Source organism: Haplochromis burtoni, unplaced genomic scaffold, assembly GCF_018398535.1.
Source record: "Haplochromis burtoni strain Fernald_Lab_line unplaced genomic scaffold, NCSU_Asbu1 Contig_54, whole genome shotgun sequence".
NCBI classification, from domain to species: domain Eukaryota; kingdom Metazoa; phylum Chordata; class Actinopteri; order Cichliformes; family Cichlidae; genus Haplochromis; species Haplochromis burtoni.
The window spans coordinates 816082-836403 of NW_024582415.1; the positions used below are offsets into that span (position 1 = coordinate 816082).

At 38.3% G+C, this 20322-nt stretch overlaps 2 protein-coding genes and 1 long non-coding RNA gene across 4 annotated transcripts in view; 2 read left to right on the forward strand and 1 right to left on the reverse strand.

Moving 5' to 3' along the window:
• Positions 1 to 4504, forward strand: part of LOC102302419 (rho guanine nucleotide exchange factor 28) — a 43321-nt gene extending 38817 nt beyond the window's left edge. The window contains exons 36-38 of one of the 2 annotated variants that reach the window (XM_005924428.3): positions 609 to 860; positions 1048 to 1426; positions 3453 to 4504. In XM_005924428.3, the coding sequence (XP_005924490.1) occupies positions 609 to 860; positions 1048 to 1426; positions 3453 to 3643 (822 nt within the window). In that variant the 3' untranslated portion in view covers positions 3644 to 4504. The remainder of the gene's footprint in view (positions 1 to 608; positions 861 to 1047; positions 1427 to 3452) is intronic. The other variant, XM_042220727.1, reaches the window with a different exon arrangement.
• A 95-nt stretch (positions 4505 to 4599) lies between these two features.
• osmr (oncostatin M receptor) lies at positions 4600 to 15750 on the forward strand. The gene is made up of 17 exons (XM_005924432.2): positions 4600 to 4851; positions 5037 to 5188; positions 5417 to 5567; positions 7135 to 7407; positions 7502 to 7631; positions 8129 to 8277; positions 8506 to 8639; positions 8737 to 8878; positions 9640 to 9725; positions 9853 to 10060; positions 11242 to 11424; positions 11511 to 11612; positions 12841 to 12996; positions 13207 to 13359; positions 13496 to 13577; positions 13681 to 13765; positions 14604 to 15750. The coding sequence occupies exons 1-17, from the start codon at positions 4770 to 4772 to the stop codon at positions 15009 to 15011; spliced, it is 2676 nt and encodes an 891-aa protein (XP_005924494.1). The 5' UTR covers positions 4600 to 4769; the 3' UTR covers positions 15012 to 15750.
• A 1322-nt stretch (positions 15751 to 17072) lies between these two features.
• Positions 17073 to 20316, reverse strand: LOC121814520. The gene is made up of 2 exons (XR_006054392.1): positions 17917 to 20316; positions 17073 to 17665 (listed from the first exon to the last, which is right to left on the reverse strand). It is a non-coding gene; the product is annotated as an uncharacterized LOC121814520 (long non-coding RNA).
• Positions 20317 to 20322: the final 6 nt, after the last annotated feature.

Consider the following 20322-nt stretch of genomic DNA (forward strand, 5'->3'; position numbering starts at 1 on the left):
TTGTCTTTCTGGTCTCTCTGTCTTTGTTTCATAATAGTTTGGTGGGGCACAAAAAAGCTCGGTTTAGTTATGAGTCTACGCCAATGACTGCAGAAAACAGTCATTGGTCTACACCCATTTCTTTGATCTTTACCAGGTTATAAATAGATCACATTTAATTAAAGCAAACAAAAGCAAACTGCAGTGCTAGATGAGACACTAGACTCTTGATAAATAAAATACATTTTACATTTTCTATAATTACTTCAAATTTCAGTAACAAAAACCGGAAACATGTCATATACGAGCAAAATGTGTGACCTGTGAATTTCTTTTTCAAGATAAGATATTTTTAAACATGTGTTGTAACCTCATTTTCATAGCTGCATGTGCATCTGCCATTTTCTGTTATCTTATTCAATTTCCTGTGCTGCTGTTGCCATGGTTATATTTTACTAAGTGCTAATATGGAACAGGTCAAAAAGGCTGTTACCTGCTTTCAAAACCTCAACTTAAAACCCAAGTTGTGGTTAAAGTGCTTAAGTTTCAAATATAGTATTAATCTTTAGACCTAAGCAATGTATGAAGTCTGTTACAACAGTAGAATAATAAGCCTTGCATGCTTACAGAGTGAACAGGAGACTTTGCTGGAGCAGCGGGAGCAGCAGTGTCTTCTGGAAGCTGAGCGGCTGCGCTGTGAGCGTGAGGAGCTGGAGGCCCAGCTGCTGGAGTACCAGCAAAATCTGGACAGACTGAGGGAGGGTCAGAGGAGTGTAGAGAGGGAGAAGGAGAAGATCGAAGCGCAACAGAGACTGCTCCAGAGCTGGAGACATAGCCGCCAGAGCAGCCTGCCTGTTATGATTCCACTGGGTGAATACAAGGTAATTCAGAAAGCGGGAGATGATACAAGAAAGTGCATTAATGCAGGGGATAAAAGTACAGAAAGATTCAAGTAACAAAATAGATAAATACATAAATAAATGAAAACAAAACTAGGAACGATAGAAAAAATAAAGCCAAAAGAATTTGTCACCTCTCCTTCTATTTCATGTCATTTTGATGTCCTAGGGGTCTACCCACAGCCGCTCAGGGAGCCTGGATGGCAACTGTTCAGTGTACAAGAATGAGGCAGCTTTGCTCACCTCACTCCAACAGAACCACCTCCACCAGCCCACCAACAACAACCAGCACCAGCATCCTCTCTCCATGCCAAGAAAAAACCACGAAGACCCCCTGCACAGTTCCACCTATTCGACCAACCTCGGCCTCAGTGCCAGCCTCTACAACAGCCTCAACACCCTGCTGAGCCAGACACACAGCAAACAGCCGCTGGATGGCATGACATACCCGAGCTACAGTAACAGTCATGACTGTCCTCAGGCCCTGAATGACTCCATCCACCCCTTTGGCAGCAGGATCACTACACACTCACAGGAGACCAACACTTGTAAGACTACTTACTATATATAAAGCATGGTAGAAAGTGCATGCCTTTTTAAATGAGTATTGTACATATTATGCTTTTTCCAGCCCTCATAAACAACATCTTTGTCTTGACAGTTGAAAGTGATTCTTTTGACTTCCTGCAGTGGGTGTCTGGACCCACACAGGAACGTGGACACACACTGGACCCTGATCTGTGGCACTGTATGTGTCTCATTTGACATTGCCTTGCTAAACCTCATGTTCCTGCGAGGTGCTGTGATATTATTAACCCATCCACTGCTGTGCATTTCTCTGCTTATTTCAATCAGAACTCTTGAATTCCTAAGTCTGTGTCTTTAGATACAGAGAAGCTCCGCTGCTGGATGATGCTGTGGCCTTATTAAAAAGCAGAGACCCCAAAACTAAATCTGAGCCCTGGCTAAATGAAACAACTCATGCCTGTCAGATGTGAATGCCAAAAAGCTGAAGGAAAGTGGGGGAAAAAGGACATGCCTAAAAGCTGCTTTTGACACAGTGAATTATAGGATTTTAAATATTGATTCTCACATTTCTCAAAGAACGTTTTGTGTTAGAACTTGATTTCAGATCTTCCTCTGCTCCTTTGTCTTGTGGGGTTCCGCAGGGCTCGATACTTTAGAAAGCAGAAAATTGCTTTCAATTGTTATGCAGATGATACTCAGATTTATATGCCCCTAAAACAAAAGGATGTCTACTCCATACAACATGCGACCGTGGCTCAGGGGATTAGGAAGCTCATCTGTAACCCGAAGGTTGCTGGTTCGATCCCTCTGCTCTCTCTGTCCTGGTCATTGTGTCCTCGGGCAAGACACTTTACCCTACCGCCTACTGGTGTTGGCCAGAAGGGCAGATGGCGCGATATGGCAGCCTCGCTTCTGCCATTCTGCCCCAGGGCAGCTGTGGCTACAACTGTAGCTGCCTCCACCAGTCTGGAGTGAATGAATAGTGGAATTGTATGGCGCTTTGGGTGCCTAGAAAAGCGCTATATAAATGCAATCCATTATTGTCATACAAACAGCTAAGTGCTTTGAGGAATCAAATGAGTAGATGGCGCTAAACTTCCTAAATTTTAACGAAAATAAGACAGAAGTTGTGTTTGGGCCTTGTATCACTGGTGGGCCTTTTCCTATCGACATAAGCCCGCTGGCACAGTACATAAAGCCCGCTGGCACAGCCTGGGGTTTTAGGATGGACAATCAGATCGGTGCACTGGGATAATCCAGCTTCTTTTAGCTGAAACAGCTGGTTAAAATGAAAAACATTCTGTCAAAAGATCACTTTGAAACAGTAATTCATGGCTTCATTATGTTTGTGTCCTCTCTGTCCCCTCTTAAGCTGGTGCAAAATGCCCCAGCACGACTTTTAACTGAAACACGAAGAGAGAGCATATTACTCCTGCTTTATCCTCACTGCACTGGCTGCAGACCCATTTTAGAGTACATTTTAATATATATATATATATATATATATTGTTGTTGTTTTTAAGTGCTTAAATGGCCTTGCCCCAGCTGACCTCTCTGAGCTGCTGCACTTGCACTCCCCTTCCCGGTCACTCAGATCAGCTCACCAACTGCTCTTGGATGTCCGAGGACACGGCAGCTGCTCATGGGGACAAGGCTTTTGTTGTAGCAGATCCCAACTTGTAGAGTTGGGAGCTGGATGGGCCTCCTCAATCTCAATATTTAAATCTGCTCTTAGGTTCCCTGACTAACTTGTTTTGCCAAACAAAGCACCTCTTTTGTTGGGCATTTGACCCAGTTTGAAATTTTTATTTGATTTAATTTTGTTTAAATTTTTATTTTATTTTATTTCTACTGTTTTTACTGATGTGTCATGTTGATGTCCTTATTTTGTTTAGTAATTTTTATATACATATATATTTTTCCTTTTTTTTGTATTCTTTAAATTGTATAAATAATACAAAACCACTGACCAAAACTTTGGTGTTTCTAAAGGGCTTTATAAATAAAGTTGGCTTGACTTGACACTTTGTGTTGTTCTTCTTTCAGCAAACTTCAGACCAGTGGTGGACAAACAATCCCCGGATCTGTGGAGGTCAGAGGTCACAGGGCATAGACTTTATGAGGACGGCTTCTCTTCCTCTCACTCTCTTAACCCTCTCCTCCCCCCTCAGGCGTACCTCTCTCTCGAGGGGCAGAATAGGGATGAGGGAGTTGAGGAGAACATTGTTTACCTCTAAAGGTCCATGAGAGAAAAATAAACAATATAGGCCACCAGTTGTATACTGAACAAACAATAATATGTCTGTTGCTTAAATGTGTGTGTGTGTGCATATATGTCCATGTAAATATGATGGATTTATGTTCATCTTTTAAAATCGGAGAGATCAAATATAGAGGTAATCACAGGGAGAAAGTATAAACCGACTGTACAGTATGTGCCTTTATCATTGTATGTTGTGAACTTTAACCATTCTCCTCCTGTGTGATCAAACCATTGTGCCTTTTCACAAACAAGCTCTTTGTAAATCAGCTTTTATATTTGTACTTCTCGTGTTTTCACTTCTACCACAAATCTTTTAAGTATCTGTGCACTTGGTTTGATGACAAAGGTACCTTTGTGCTACAAACCTTTTGACTTCAAATACAAGAAAGTCAGGACAGATTAAAATTGATGTAATTTACGTCTTGAGCACTTAAAATGAAATAAGAATATATGAGAAGCCAATCAACCCCTTTTTTAAACTATATATAGATTATTTCTCCAAGTGATCTTTAATGATATTTATAAGGGATTGTGGGCCTCTACGAGAAATAAAAATAGACCTATATTGTGTATAAATATGAAATACGTGTATAGTTTTTCGGAGCGGCTACCTATGCACAATATGTTGAATTGTTTTCTCACTTAAGTGCCAAAAATATATTGCTGTCTGATGCTGTAATGTCTGTGAAGAGAGGGTGTATTTTTTTCCCCTGTTCCTTGAAATTTCAGATAATTTATTGCTTAAAAATAGCTTCATGCACTGTCAACGTTTATAAGATTTTGTTTGAAAATTTGACTTGTAATCTTCATAATCAGAACTGTGTTATCATATTGTGTGTGTGTGTATATATATGTAATATATATATGTGTATATATATATATATATATATATAAAACTGTTGTGGCAAACATCTGTTTTTGGTGCATTCTTACTTATGTGAAAAACGGCACAGCACCATTGGTTTAACATTTAAACACTCCTCTCTTGACTTCCGATTATACATTACGCAACACTCGCACTTCTACTCATACTAACACTTGCTGCTGACTTATTAGGGTTTCAGTTGGCGTGCTCAGTGAAAAACGGTTCACATGAGAGGATGATAAATGTCAGGAAATCCTTTTTCAGCCTTTTCGGGTTGTATCTGATATTTTCGAACACTGAATGTTGCTTTGACGATGGTAAGTTGGGTTCGTTTACGTTCTTTCTGATCATTTTAAAGTTCTCTCAATATGTCGTCTTGATGTGTGCTCAGTCACAGGTGAAGAAATTCTGGAAAGTTGGTTCTGTTCATTGTCTAAACAGGACCAACATTCTGGGACCCTGAATGTGTAACTTTACATCCTTCTGTTCTGTCATACGCCAGGCTGTTATCTGCCAAAACCAAACATCACTCTGAAAGCTATTAATGACAAGCAGACCCTTGTGGTGAGCTGGTTGGTAAAACACAGCAGTTTTGTGGGTGACATTTATGAGATCGAGCTCAGCCGCACTGAACAGCACACCGTTATTTACACTGTGAGTATTGAGAGGTGTGTTTTCTGTTTTTAATGCTGTTTAAAAGTCATAGAATACAGTCAGAATGTTACATATAAAAGATAATTTGTATTTTTTCTGCCAGGTCATCACAGAGAAAGACAGAATCTTTTTTTTTTCCATTACCACCACATTTAATTGATTCTGTAATCCTGCTTTTAAGACCTACCAGTGTTATTATGAACAATTATTTCCTGTTTTTTAACCTAGAAAAATGTGAGCGTATCACCTGGAGTTTCGGCCGAATACACATGGACATGGATCTCTGATCTGCCTCTGGAGTGTGTTGATCACTCTGTCAGAATGCGATACTATAATCAGTCTGACCAGAGTCCTTGGAGCAACTGGATAACCAACTCTGGTGAGATGTTATGTCAGCCTACGTGTTTTACTGATGAGGTTAAAAAGCAGCAGTTGTCGTTTTCTTAGGAATGAAACGTTTCTCAACATCTGCAGTAATTGCAAACGTCTCTTTCAACATATATCTTACGCATACAATGCAAATATGTACATGGTTGGGAAATAAGGTGTTGTCTGCAACACTCTTTTTTTTTTTTTTAGTTTACTACCTATAAGGGAAGTAAAGTAAAAAAAAAATGTAATAAAAATTAAACTTTTTAAAAATGTTATAGTTTCTGTGGGTCATCAGTCTGGACTCAAGGCAGGGTTGTTGTTTTTTTGTAATAGCCAAGCGAGTCCAACAGCGAGTCTGTTTGGCATTGTCTTGTTGAAATAAGTGAGGCTTTCACTGAAAAAGACATTTCATAGATGCATTTATTACGTATTTATCTTTTAGAATGTTGGTTATCTACAATTAATCAGGCAAAATGTGACTGAAATGTCGACTCTCAACTTCAGGGTTTACATGAGCTATTATATATATTATTTAAACTGCATTTTGTTGCCTTGTACTTGTGACATGTGCAATGACAATAAAGTTGAATTCTATTCTATTCTACTATATTATACAGCAATTTTTAAATATAATTTCCCGTTTTCAATGACTCAAAAGGAATCGGGCACATTTACTACTGGACACAATTTTAAATATATAGATTTTTGTTAATTCTTGGATGCAAATTATTTGGAGTCAATGACAGCCTGAAGTTTAGAAACCATCACATCACCAAGTGCTGTATGTTCTCCCTCCCACTGTTTACTGCAGTTTGTTGCTTGTTTTTCTGTCTCTGTGACATCCTGTGTCATAAAACTGCTTCTTCCAGCAATCATATCATGTAACACTTACAGTCGTGTCCATGTCATAACATTGCCTTTACCAGGTGTGACAGAATACTTTACTGCGTAAAAACATATTTTTTCTCTTTTGTGTTGCTTATCCTTGTGGTCAGACATAATGTTTGACAGAATACTTTGAGTCAAAAGGTGTTTATTTCTTCTTCTTGGACTCTTTTCTTGGAGGGAGGGGTTGTTAAGTTATGTAAATTCTAATCGATTTCATCTTTCGTCTAAACAACCATTCTTCCGTTTCTTGGAATCTGTATAGTCCTCAGGTACGACGTCCCTCATGAAGTTAAAAGAAATTGCCCATGCCGTATTGCACTAATCCAACCTGATATCATTAAGGATGGTGAATGAACGACACACTAATGACAAATCAGATGGCCTCTCTCCTCAATAAGCTGGAGGATGCAATGTTCATCATTTCCAAAAAAGAAAACAAAAGTCTGAAAGCTTTGATTGGTCAGACTACAGAACAGTTTGCCACGCAGCCTTAATCCACCTTAATGACCTTGGGTGCAAAGAAAGCAGAGGCATTTCTGAATCCCCTTTGTTTTTTGTGTCTTTGTCAGTGCAACAATACAATTTTTGTTCCCCTTTTAAGAACCCTAGAACATACCAAGGGATTATGCATGAAATTCTGAACAGCTCTTCATCAGACTGCACTGTAACTTTACTTTGTCTTGCAGGATTCAAACCAAACGATAAGATCCACATTTTCCCCTCCAGCCGTGTGCTGAGGCAGGGCAGCAGTGCCATGTTCTGCTGTATTCCCCCAACAGGGGTGAACGTTAAAAGAATGACCTTCAGGAATGAGGAATACCGTCTTTTGAGCATTGGAGGCGGAGTAAAAGCTATTACTGTAAACAACCTCACTATCCCAAAAGCAATAATTAAGCATTTGTTACTGACCTGCGATGATGCAACAGGCAAAAGTTTTCCTGTCTTGAACTATATCAGTTGTAAGTTTGAATCTTTCTTTTTTTGTATTCTTTATTAATTTAATGCAGAACTTGTACATGTATAACTGTATATGTATATGTGTGTATATTGTAGTTCCACCCGAGAAACCCAGAAACCTCAGCTGTGTAACCTTTGACATGGTATCTGTCAGCTGCACCTGGGATTCACCCAGAAAGCGACTCCTGCATGATCGCAACGTGCAAATTTACACTCTCCACATAGAGTAAGCACATGAAGTACACACCTTATATTGTAACACAATGTAAGGCATAGATGGCAGTGATTTTCATAATATTGGACTGATTCAGTGCTGTGGAAAAGTTTTGAGCCACCAGCCATATTTTTATATTTTGTTTCAAAGGAGCGACACTTATTGAGAAATTTTGAGGTTTTCTGAATGTCATATAAGGTTTTTCTGGCATATATGAGCATGTTGTGCAGTGTGTTCCCAACAAATTTGAGGAAACTGGAAAACTGGAGTACAAAAAAAGAAACAGCAGCCCCCCCCACCCCCACCCCCCCAAACCAAAGTATCTACAGCAGATAGCTCAAAGTCACGTCTCCCTGAAAGGTCATCAGTACAAATTTCATAGGACACGAAAGATTTATTAACCCTAATATAAAGTAATCAAACCATAAATATTATTTCACAAAAGTGTAAGCTGATGTGCTGGATGTGTTTGACGTCTTTTCCAATTCTATTGTTTATTAAAAATACAGAAACTCAGACAAGGCTCCCTTCACCTGTGAGCAGTCATCATGTACTTTTCCAGCTGTGCCACACCTGCAAAATTATAACATCAGTGTGTGGGTGAAGGACAAGCTAGGAGAGGAGATGGAACGTTATAGCTTCAACATCTCTGACAGAGGTCAGGGGTCATCTTTGTGTATTACAACATATTCTCAGTTATGTTTTTGAAGGCATAAAGACACGTACATGTCAATTTAAACTGCTCTGTGGTTGATTCTTTCACAATTTACCTACACTGTGTAGTGAAATCAGCGTCAGTGTTGTTTTTGTACTGTTTGAATGTTCACTGCACAACCAGAAAATACACTGATATAAGATACATGGTTCGTGTGTGTGTTGCCATTAGTGTTTCCTGTTGTGAAGTCGCTGAGAGTGAACCGCGGGGTGACAGACGCCACAGTGTCCTGGAGCATGCAGGAAAGCTTGACTCGTATGAACCTTATCTGTCAGGTTGCTACAGTCCCACTCGGCACCATGGAGGTGAATTCATTTAAGTTGACAATAATAATCATCAAACTGTTGAGTGTAGATTTGACATTTTAGTGCATGTTTTTTTCCCCATTTACTTCTGTAACAGCTGAGGTGCAACAACATTATGAGCAGTTTCTGCGACACAAAACTGGAGCACCTGGTTCCCAACACGAAGTACAATGTCAGAGTACGCTGCACTGTCAATGGACGACTGTGGGGAGAAGGGGCAGAAGAAACCTTCATTACAGGTAAATATAAATATAATTAGAAAAAATGTTGTTTTACAAATATCATATCGTGTTTAAGTCCAGATTTAATAAAGTGTGAGAAAGACTAAAATTATTGAAGGGCAAAAATTAATTTTCAGTGTTTAGCTTTTATCTGCAAAATGATGCTGCATGAAGGAGCAATTATTGCATACAAACATATTTTTCTTTTCTCTTGTGTTCCTTATCCTTGTGATGGGTTTGTTCATTTGAAAAGAGACTTAAATGCAACATTTGTGTTTGCAGTTGTTTTTCTTAACATGATCTTCACATGAAAAGTCATCAGTGCACAACGATTTATTAAGCCCGTTATAGAGTAATCAAACTACAAGTATTACTTCACAAAAGAGCAAGCTGACACTTTGCTGGATGTGTTTGAGGTCTCTTCCAATTCTCTTGTTTGTTAAAATTACAAATACTTGAAAATATCAGTAAAGTAAAAAGCAAGAGCTTAGCAACAAACTCCCAAAGAACTTTCATTCTTTCATTTTCTTTCATTCCCCATGTACTATCAGACTTTGATACAACACTTTTCTTTTCTTACTGACCACTCAAAGCCACATTTCACCATATATTTTAATCTACATGCTGTAAGTACTTTATCTACTGTGGCCAATTTAGAATCACCAACTAACCTAACAAGTCTTGGTCTCGGCTTGCTTTGGTACATACAACAAACAAACAAAGTGCTCTGGTTCAATGATCTGCTGCCTGTTATGCTTTAAACAAGTCATTTTCCTCAGATCCACTGGTGTCCTTGGATTTATGGAGAAGAATACAGCCGCTGTCTAACTCGCGCACTCGTCAAGTTACTCTGATGTGGAAGCCAGTAAGTCATTTTTCTGTGCCCTTTAAGCACAAATACTTGGTGGAATAGTACTCTGGTTTTAGAGAATATACAGTATGTCACCGTTACCTTGAACATCCTTCACCCTTAATTACTAATTTATTCTCAGCATATTGCTGGCACAGCAGCCACAATAAACATACAAGAGTACACGGTTCAGTGGTCACAGGAAGGCCAAACAGAGTCGAAGAACAGCAGCGTGGGCCAGGCAGTGGTGTCCATTGGCCCAGGAAAGTGTGACTTCACTGTCCAGGCTGTCCTCCCCTCTGGCACCTCCATCCCCGCCAATATCACCATCCCACCAGCAGAGCACAAAGGTGAACAGCTTCTCTACACCCAGAGTCTCTTAAATTTAAATGCTTACTTAAACATTTAACTGTTTTTTTTCCTTTGATAAAACAAAGAGTTACAAAAGGGTTAAAAGGGACTTTTTAAAAAACGTTTAAGACTGATTATAACAATTTCAAGTAGTCCAGCCTAGAAATGTAAATGTATTAACAACAAATATCTCTGTTGTTTGTTTCCTTGAATTAAAAAACTAAAAAAGTGAAACAACGAGTGTCACTAGAGATTAATAACAAGTATGATTCAATGCAGAGAGGTCTATTAACACATAGTGAGTGAGGAAGAAACACCCAGTGCATCATGGGAATCCCCCGCAGTGTACGCCTATTGCAGCATAACTAAGGGAGGATTCAGGGTCATCTGGTCCAGCCCTAACTATATGCTTTAGCAAAAAAGGAAAGTTTTAAGCCTAATCTTAAAAATAGAAATAGTGTCTGTCTCCTGAATCCAAACTGGAAGCTGGTTCCACAGAAGAGGGGCCTGAAAACTGAAGGCTCTGCCTCCCATTCTACTTTTAAATACTCTAGGAACAACAAGTAGGCCTGCAGAGCGAGAGCGAAGTGCTCTTATAGGGTGATATGGTACTACAAGGTCATTAAGATAAGATGGGGCCAGATTATTTAAGATCTTGTATGTGAGGAGCAGAAGAATTCAATTCTGGCAACGAATGGAAGCCAATACAGGAAAAATCTGCTCTCTCTTTCTAGTAACCTGTTAGTACTCTTGCTGCAGCATTTTGGATTGACTTAAGGCTTTTTAGGGAGTTTTTAGGACATCCTGATAATAATGAATTACTGTAGTCCAGCCTAGAAATAAGAAGTGCATGAACTAGTTTTTCAGCATCACTCTGAGACAGGATGCTCTAATTTTAGCGCTATTGCACAAATGGAAGAAAGCAGTCATACAGTTGTTTAATGTGCACATTGAAGAACATATCCTGGTCAAAGACAACTCCAAAATTCCTCACAGTGTTACTGCCATCAAGAGTAAGCATCTGGTTAGATACTGCATTTCTAAGATTTTTATGGCAGAGTACAATAACTCAAGTTTTATTAGAATTTAGAAGCAGAAAAACACTTTGCATTTTCAAATCTACTCAGCCAGGTTCTAAAGTCCTGAGTTATTTTGCTTTGTTTTGGACTTTTCCCCCCAGAAAATCTCCCAGTACAGAAGCGTTTAGACAGCACCAGCGAGGGTGGTTTCAATCTGACATGGGAAGATCAGAGCACTGCCACCTGTGGCTATGTTGTGGAGTGGTGTGTGCTGGGAAATGCAGTGCCTTGCACTCTGCAGTGGAAAGTGCCAGAGGGAAATAATGCATTGTTATTACATGCTAGTAAGTTTTACTGTTGTTTTCATTCAGCAATTAATGTAAATACATTTACTCTTGTTTAGCATTCACTGTCATATTTTTATTTTTAGGTGAATTCCAAGCAGGTTACAGGTATACATTTTATATTTATGGATGCACAGACAATGGATATGGACTACTGGAGATACAGACTGGTTACTCACAGGAATTCAGTGAGTTTTGTTATTGCGTGTGTTTGTGTGTGTGTGTGTGTTGTATTCATTTATTATGTATAGAAGAGACATTTGAGGCTGAGCGCTGTGTTTTAGCCACTGAAAATTAGAAGTATTCTAATGTCATAATTCTTCTTACAAAGTGCAGTTAAGATTGACTCTCATGTGATTATACTCTTTGTCTGTTCTGGTAGGTTCCCAAGTTTGTCAGAAATACCATAATTTTTTTAAAATTAATTTTTGACTCTGCATAGCACCAAAGTAGATTTTAAAATTAAATATATGATTGAAGTGCAGACCTTCAGCTTTAATTAAAGGGGTTTAACAAAAGTATTTAGTATATACCTCAAGTATTCAACCTGAATTATACAATGTTCCCTGTTTTCTGAAACTGAAAAACAAACAGTTCCAGGGCCATGAGGCCTGTTTCCTCATTATTCCACGACAAATTAAGTAGATAAAAGATGTGGAGTTTAAACAGAACCAGTTTTTCTTGACTTGTAGGTTTTCTGACAATCTCGGCTGCTTCAATTGCTTATTGTGATCCAAGAATGATACCATGATATTGAGACTGGGACTCTGTAAGCATCATGTCATCTTTAGCTTTTTACCTTGTTCTTCTTTTAAGTCTCTGGTCTCTAGCACAGAATAGGATGGTGAGAAAACTTCTATCATAGTTTGGATCTGGAATGTGCAGTTGAAAGTAAACGTTTTTATACACTGTAAAAAAAAATCTTTTTTTTTAAACTGTAAAAAAACAAAACATGAAACTTTTTTTTAACAGAGGTTGCTTTTAATGGTAAAATTCAATGTGTTTACAAAACACAGAAAAAAGCAATAATCCTTAAAAAATTAATACAGAGTAGTCCTTTATTTTAAAATGGTACATTGTACTGTACGTTTACCATTTTTACAGAGTAGTAGTTAAAATTTTGACACAGGATATCCTATCTTTGACTAATAGGGGCACCCTGTAAACAAGATAGTCTTTCCTGTTTTGCAGTTCTGATATGCAGAGTGGAGTAATTACTGTGATGCAATCATCTGAAGAGCTACATGTTTAAATAACAAAATACCATATTAGTATAGGTATTTTATAGAAGTTGAGGTTTTGAACTCCGGGGAAACTTTGTTTTGAGAAACTGCATTGTTGCTTTGACACCAGCTAAGCTGCAAATGTTTTAATTAGTTCGGCCTTCCTTCCTCATTACTATCTCCTGTTTCTCAGATTCTGTTCAGCGCCCAAGTCTGGTTGAACCTGTTCAGAGTACTTCCTCTTCTGTGACACTGGAGTGGCATTACAATGAAGATGATCCAGCTCAGCCAGCATTCATCATGGGGTACCTGGTTACAGTGCAGGAAATAGGATCTGTTTTGCTGCCAGGTCAGGTTGCGAGAGAGTGTGGAGGAATAAACCAGCAATGTTGATCTTCTTCATCTTAATCTCAGTCTGTGGACGTGTTCTAATTATTTACATGACTGAATTTATTTTGTATTTCTGGGCAGTGTCAGATAAACCTGATTTGAGTTAAACTTAGTCAGGATGGTGCCCAGCACAATTATTTAATCTGTGTATCATCCTGTGTACATCTAGATGGGTCCAATGTCTCAGTGGCAGAGCCCCACGTGAAGTTTGTGACCATAGAGAGTCTGAAGGAGAACACAGAGTATACTTGCTCTGTGAGTGCTCTCACTAAAGAGGGGCCTGGGCTACCAGCCAGCATTACCTTCAGAACCAAAAGCAACTGTGAGTTTTAAAACACGCAGGGGGATCCCAGAGATACCGCTACTGAACTGTATTCTTTCCTGGGAGAACCTTTGATAGAAGATGTCAACTTCCAGTGCATGAAGTAATTAATTTCAACTTCTTTTTCCTCCTGTAGACTCTTCTCTCATAATCAAGGTACTGACTCCCATCTTTTTACTCATGGGCTTCACTGTTCTCCTGTGGTCCCAAGTGAAAATGTGAGTAAGGTCATCTTTCAATAGAGACCTAAAGATAGAATCCTGAAGATGATGATATAAACCATTTTGAACTCTTTAAAAAAAAAGAAACTATCTGTTTCAGTGTGAGGAGCAGGCTGAAGGAGATATTTATTTACCCTGTGGATATGAACATTAAAACTCCAGAGTTCGAAAGCTTCCTGCATGAGGTATGAGCTAATCACAGAGAGCAAAAAAAAAAAAAAAAAAAATGCACAAAGAGGAAATATCCAGCCTAGGAAGGAATGATATCTATTTCTGACACAAGATTCTAGCTGCTCAGCAGTCCTAGGTCTTTGTCATATTTTTGTTTCATCATAAACCAAATGTTTTTCCACTGATGGACTGCAGGCAAGCCAGTTCAGCCAGCCGATTCTCCCTTTACAAAGCAACGTTGTTATAATGACTGCAGTATGCAGTTTAGCATTGTCTTGCTGAAATATGTAAGGCCTCCTCTGAGAAAGATGTCTGAATGGGTGACAGTGTTGCACCAAAACGTGTAGATCAATTGCATAGACACCTATTCCCCCCTAATACCATCAGAGATGCAGGGTTACGAACTGAGTGCAGATAACAAACCAAACGGTCCTTCTCCTCTTTAGGTCCACAGAAGACAACAGCATTTCTGTGTTGTCTTCACGTTTGGCTTGTTCTTTGCATGGTAGAACTGTAACCTGTCAAAGATTTCTGGAAGTCTTCCAGTGCCCTTGCAGTGATTTGCAGGAATGAATCATGCCTGTTTTAAGTCAATTTCACCTGAGGGCCCAAAATTTAAAGCCATCCAATAAGATAATAATCAAAGTTTTCATTAGTTGTCCAAACATTATAAACAGATTGGTGAATCTCTGCCTATCTTTACTTCTGAGAAACACTGCCTCTCTCAGATGCTTTGAGACATGCTGCTACCATCAGTCTAAACCTTTGATTCCCCCGCCCCCGCCTAACTAGGTTTGTGTTTATATTTGGATTTGTGCCTGTTACTTAAGTTATCATATCTTCTTTGCACAGACTGATCAGTGGCTGCAGTCTCAGAAGCCAGAGGAGTGCATCAGCTGTGACATCCAGATTTTGAATGGCAGACCCTCTCTAAATGAAATAACCGCACTGAGAGATTCTGAGCTTATGAATGAACCATGCTCTCCTAGTTTGCAGTCCTCGCTTTCATCTTCATCACCTTCTTGCATGCTGCTCGAAGCAAATTACTGTCCACAGTTAGCTACTCTGCCCTGGGACAGACCAGCCTCTCAGCAAGTCACAAGCCTGATGAACAGGAGTTACTTATACACTTTGAAGGAGGGTTACTCTGAACCACCTAACGTTGTATTCAGTGAAACCAAATCAAGCTTTGAAGCTTCTGACTGCCCCCTTGAATCATGTGGTGTCATATATGGTTATATCGCCAATGATTCTTTATAAATACTGAGTCAAGTCTGACTCAGTATTTCTTCCTGTCCCATACCGTAAATACAGAATTTGTTTATTAGACATATTGTGAATCAGCTATCCTGTATTCATGCTAAACTGTAAATTGCAGAAGTGGTTTTGTTTAAAAATGATATTATATGGGTGTTATCATAACAAAGAATTAGTAGTGCACAAAACTCAAATCAGATTGTCTAAAGTTTGATGTGAGAAGAGAAACAAAAACTCAGGATTTTGCTCAACTGTGAAGGAACTGGAGATGTTATCTACAGGATGTAAGTGCTGCAACAGATAAGGTAGATGAGCAGGCTTAGATGTTTGCATATTTTCTGAGCATGACTTTTTAACATAGCTTGTGATGCAGAAGTTAATGGGATGTAGGTATAATGCTTGAAGTGCCATGCTATATGAATCTATAGTTAAAAACGCGACTCGTGTCGCATTGCTATTAGCTCATTTGGTTCAGCAGGTGACTCATGTGTCCTTTGAAATGAAAACATGAATAAAGTGCTTTTCTATATAAATGTAAGAACATTATTAGAGGTATTAGTTTAGGAATTTTTAACACAGCCATCTTTTCACCTTTTCTCCATATCCTTTTAGACATCCCAGCCCTGTCTGATTCTGTGGCATGCATGCTCACATTCACACTAGATTAACTTGGCTCAACTTGTTTTCTTTTCTTTTCAGAATCCTATTAAATGGCTTTCTTTTTATTTTCAAGCATTATTAAAATATCAGTTTTCTTTTGTCATGAAGGTTGAATTAAAAAAAAAAAAAAAAAAAAGGAAAATTAGAGGAAATGTTTAATCATCATTTCTCTGGAATTTCTCGATCAGTGACTCATAATTGGAATTTTACACTTCAGCTCAGGTCTACTTGTTGTAACAGGTTGTTCAGCAAATTCTCACCTAAGTTTACATGCATTGTGTTCTATACAGTTATTATGCAGTTAGCACACCGGGTACAGCTCATAATCTAATTTAATACAAAGTAGATTCAGGTTGTGTTCTATCGTCTTGCACATTTACATTTTACAGTTGAAATTAGTGGGGGGTTTTTTTTAGCTCAGTTATTTCTAAGCCTTCTAGGAAACTGAGTGAAGTCTATAGCATTTCAGACTCCAGTTATGATTCTATTTTAAGATCACACCTTTTGATAACATGTTGATTTATAAACTGTTTCAACTATTGGTCAAAAACAAATTGTAAGTACTAAGTATTTGTACTCATATTAGTTTTAGTAACTAACACAAAGTTGCAAAAATGCCCTTCTGACAGGTTGTTCAAATAATACCTTGTATAAGGCAGAACTCACACATTCACCAAATACTTTTCATAAAAAGTAAAACATGACAATTAGGACATCTTAATTAAATCAAGTCCTATCCTTGTATATTCACTGTTTCTGCTGTTAATCAAACCACACATCTGCCTTTTTTCCATGCCTTTAAATCAAATGCAATCAAGCCATGACTGGTTTGGATAATTCAAATGTGGAGTATCATATATATTCATATTTAAAATCAAAAGTTTCAGTATCTCTACTGAAATCTATTCAAGCTTCCTCCACCTGACACTTCTCCCCCACATTTGCTCGTTATGAAGAGCCAAGTGTCAAAAATGGTTAAAATGAGTCACATCTGAGTTGATATGACAGAAATAACTGCTCAGACTTAAGAAAATGTGGTTCATCAGAGACATGCAGTATAGCATATGTATATGTGTATAGCATAGAAAAGACCAGAAATACTTTTTCTCCTCCTTTGCTTCTTTCACATAGATTTAAATTGAGTCACACAGGACTACATGACTGGTAAATCAGAATAGATTCCTCATTACAGTCACATGAGCACTTAAGCTGTCGATTACTTTTTTTCATTAACATTTCTGCATGAATTCTGGAGAAAAAAAGACCAAAAGAAAGAAAAACAGGTGCTGTACAGCCTGAGAGATATTGAAACTATTGACTCAGAACTTTACTCAGCCCATATTATAAACACCTAAAATAAACAAAGAAAGTAGTTGATTAGATTCACCAAACAGTCGCATCCACTAAATGTAAAAAATACTTTTATTATAGACTCATACAGTAGTTACAAAATCCTGAGGAGCAATTGTGCACATAAGCTTGTCTGAGGCACCACTAGGTGACAGAACAGGATAAAATGGTGAATGCTACTCTGATCTGATAATCAAATCCAAAATATTATAAAGAAATGCTAAAACGAAATAAGGACACATGCTTAAAATATAAAGATCCATTTGGTACAGTTGAGAAATAAAAAGCTAAAATAGCTACATATACTAAAAAAAAAAATACTATATTCTCTCTGTCTTAGAGTCATTTACATGCAGCTCAATAGTCACTGGAGCGAGTTGTAGCCTCCCTCAGTAGTGCATAATTCACAGAAAACAGAAAAAGCAGACTGACCTGCCAAAACAGTGTTTAACGTCACCATGACTCTTTAAGTAAACAGAAGCCACCAGCAGACCGTAAAGCTGAGGAGGCACATGTGGCTCATCCATTTAGTTTAGCCAATGTCCATGAAATTTAAAATCCAAGATAACAGAACAGCTGCCAGATATCGTCCATGTCTTCACATAGAAGCTCTCTGATGTACTCTTACCCTCAACTTGTTGTGTTTTCTGGAGAGAAAAAAAAAACGAGACAACCAACACAAATGAGTGTGTTTGCATGCAATAAAGCAGTGAAATGGAATAGGTGCTTATCAAGAAATGGGGCACAATTTGTGTTTTTGTGACGAGCTCAGATACAAAGTTCAGACGTGTGACCCCTAAAAGCAGGTGAACAAACTGCTGTTTGCTCGACTACAGTGTCAACAAGATCCAACAGAAGCTTCGGCAAAATCAAGTTTCAACTTGCACCCGTTCCTTACCGTTGTGGCGGTGACACCATACACTTCCACAGAATAGCATACAGTCCAAGCAAAAAGGCGATGAACAATGCGGCTGCAATGGAACCTAAAAAGCACAAAAACATTCATGTTTTACAAATTCATTCATATCATGCATTAGCACTTAAATCTCAACATAAACTAAGGGAAGCGTCGTACGATATGCTGCTTCTGTAATATCTGACAAGCATGCATAATTTGTTTACATGCTTTTATTACTGAATTCATCTGTTCTTAAACAGATAATAAAAACAGTGTTATATGGCTCTATATGCTCATATACACACACACACTCCTCATTTCCCTATCTATTTGCTTAATAGTATTAAAAGAAAGATTCACTCTGCAAGAAAAAACAAGACGAATCCTGTTTAGCACTTCGTGCATTTCTTTTGCCACTTTTTAGACCTCTAATCTCTTATATACAAAGACAATATAAAGTGCAGTTATAAATTCTGGGACTCCACCCACAAAACCTGAACATCGATGCTGTAATTCCTTATCTGACTCACGATCCATCACAATTCACAGGTTACTGCAGTGTGTAAAGTACACAGAGAACTTGATGAGTTTTCTTGTCATTGGTTGGCTCTACTTCACAATGAGTGTGAATAAGAGAAGGACCCTCGCAAACAATCATATCAATTAAATATATCACCAAATAAAAGTGGTTGAGTTTAGGAATATTATGATTACAGAGACGCACTTAACACATCAACATGTCGCAGCATTGACCCTATGACCAGATCCTAATAGAATGGTGACAGGAAAGTCACAAAAAGAAAAAAAAAAAAAAGCTGTGAAATGACAAATATAAACTTGACCTTGAGGACAGTTTGGGTGAAAACCCTTTAGCTGGTTGGTGTGTGTAGGTTTTACAAAAATCTTAAAAATACTCTAGAAGTGCAGATTCTTGTAAACTGTAAACAGATGGATGAAAATACCTTACCATAGCATGGTGTTAAAAAATAATATAAAAATCCTCTAGTTAAATTTGCCCCCTCCCCTTCATGAGCATCTTTCTTTTCTGCATCTCAGTGCACAGCTTTTCCTCCAGTGTGTCAAATTGGTAGCGTGTTGACTTGCATTTTTGTTTCAGGGAAGCGGCCTGCCTGCAGACCAGACCTTTTATCACTTTAAAATATTTAGTGCATCATGAAACAAACAATTTGAAAAGAAGAACCAGAACTGCTGAGCAGCTAGAATCCTACATCAGACAACAGAAGGAAAGTCCTCTCACAAAAGTCCAGCAGCTGGTCTCCTCTGTTCCCAGATGTTTACAGAGCGCTGTTAAAAAAAAAAAAAAAACCACAACCCCAAAGAAACCACATCTCAACTTTTTTGAGATGTGTTGCTACCACCAAAGTCAAAATTCCATTTTGTTTTTACATCGCATCTCAACTTTTTGGATTTGGAGTTGTTGTGTTAATGAATAACACAACAAGAGGATGCTTCAGGTCATGCATTTATCCTGATATGCTAAGAAACCTGAAGTCATCATCTTAAAACTGCTATTTGTCTCTCCGGGCTGTAGCTACAGAATCAGCTCTCATTACCAGGGTTGATCCTTTGCCACATAAGTTGATGTTTGCTCTGTGCACAATGGGCCTTCCAGGCAGCGATGTTTAAAAAAAACAAACAAACAAACATAAACTCCAGATACACAAGGAAATGACTGAAGGAGAGAGACATCAAATTTACATCAGGTAGGTTTTTGATTTTTATGACCACTGTCCCTAAAATGTATGACTGCACCTAATAATAATGATGGGATTTCATTCGACTTTCAAGTTCTGGGTGTTTGATCCTCTTCACTTACACTTATCTCAAACATCAGATAAAAAGTGTACCACAAACTTTGCTTACAGAAGCGCAGTTTACTTAAGATGTGCTATATGCTCTTTTTTTTTTTTTTAGCCCTCTAAAGTTTTGAACTTTAAAACAACTTTTAAGTTTGAGTTCTCTGGTCAAGCATACGCATACTTCAACAGCGAAACACGTCCAGTCATACTGACAGGAGCTCCATGAGCAAACAGCAACATGACAACAAGAGCAATCTAAAGTCACAGGGGTGCAAAGCTTATTTAGCACAAGGGTCCGAAGATAAGAGAAAAATCTGCCTCCGTGTCTCAACAAAACCATACAGGATATCAAAAACAAACAAACTCCCACACAGCACAACAGCAAAGCATCATATTTGTGTTTATGGCTCATTCAATAAATATAGCCCTAAACAATTTGACCAAAGTCAGACAGTATTTTGCAGTCACACTCCTAAAATAACTGTAAAGTGTTTCTAAGGTGTTTTCAAGCTTGGCTGACTGTTGGTTGTGTAACTTGATTCGGTTTATTTTCAGTCTCGACTCTCTGGGAGAAACAGCCATTTTT

Excerpts from the sequence above, each read along its gene's own strand:
- osmr (XM_005924432.2), top strand. The coding sequence starts at position 4,770 with ATGATAAATGTCAGGAAATCCTTTTTCAGCCTTTTCGGGTTGTATCTG. Across the intron at positions 5,568-7,134 it reads CAACTGGATAACCAACTCTG|GATTCAAACCAAACGATAAG; the intron begins GTGAGATGTTAT and ends TTTGTCTTGCAG. Across the intron at positions 7,632-8,128 it reads ATTTACACTCTCCACATAGA|AAACTCAGACAAGGCTCCCT; the intron begins GTAAGCACATGA and ends TTAAAAATACAG.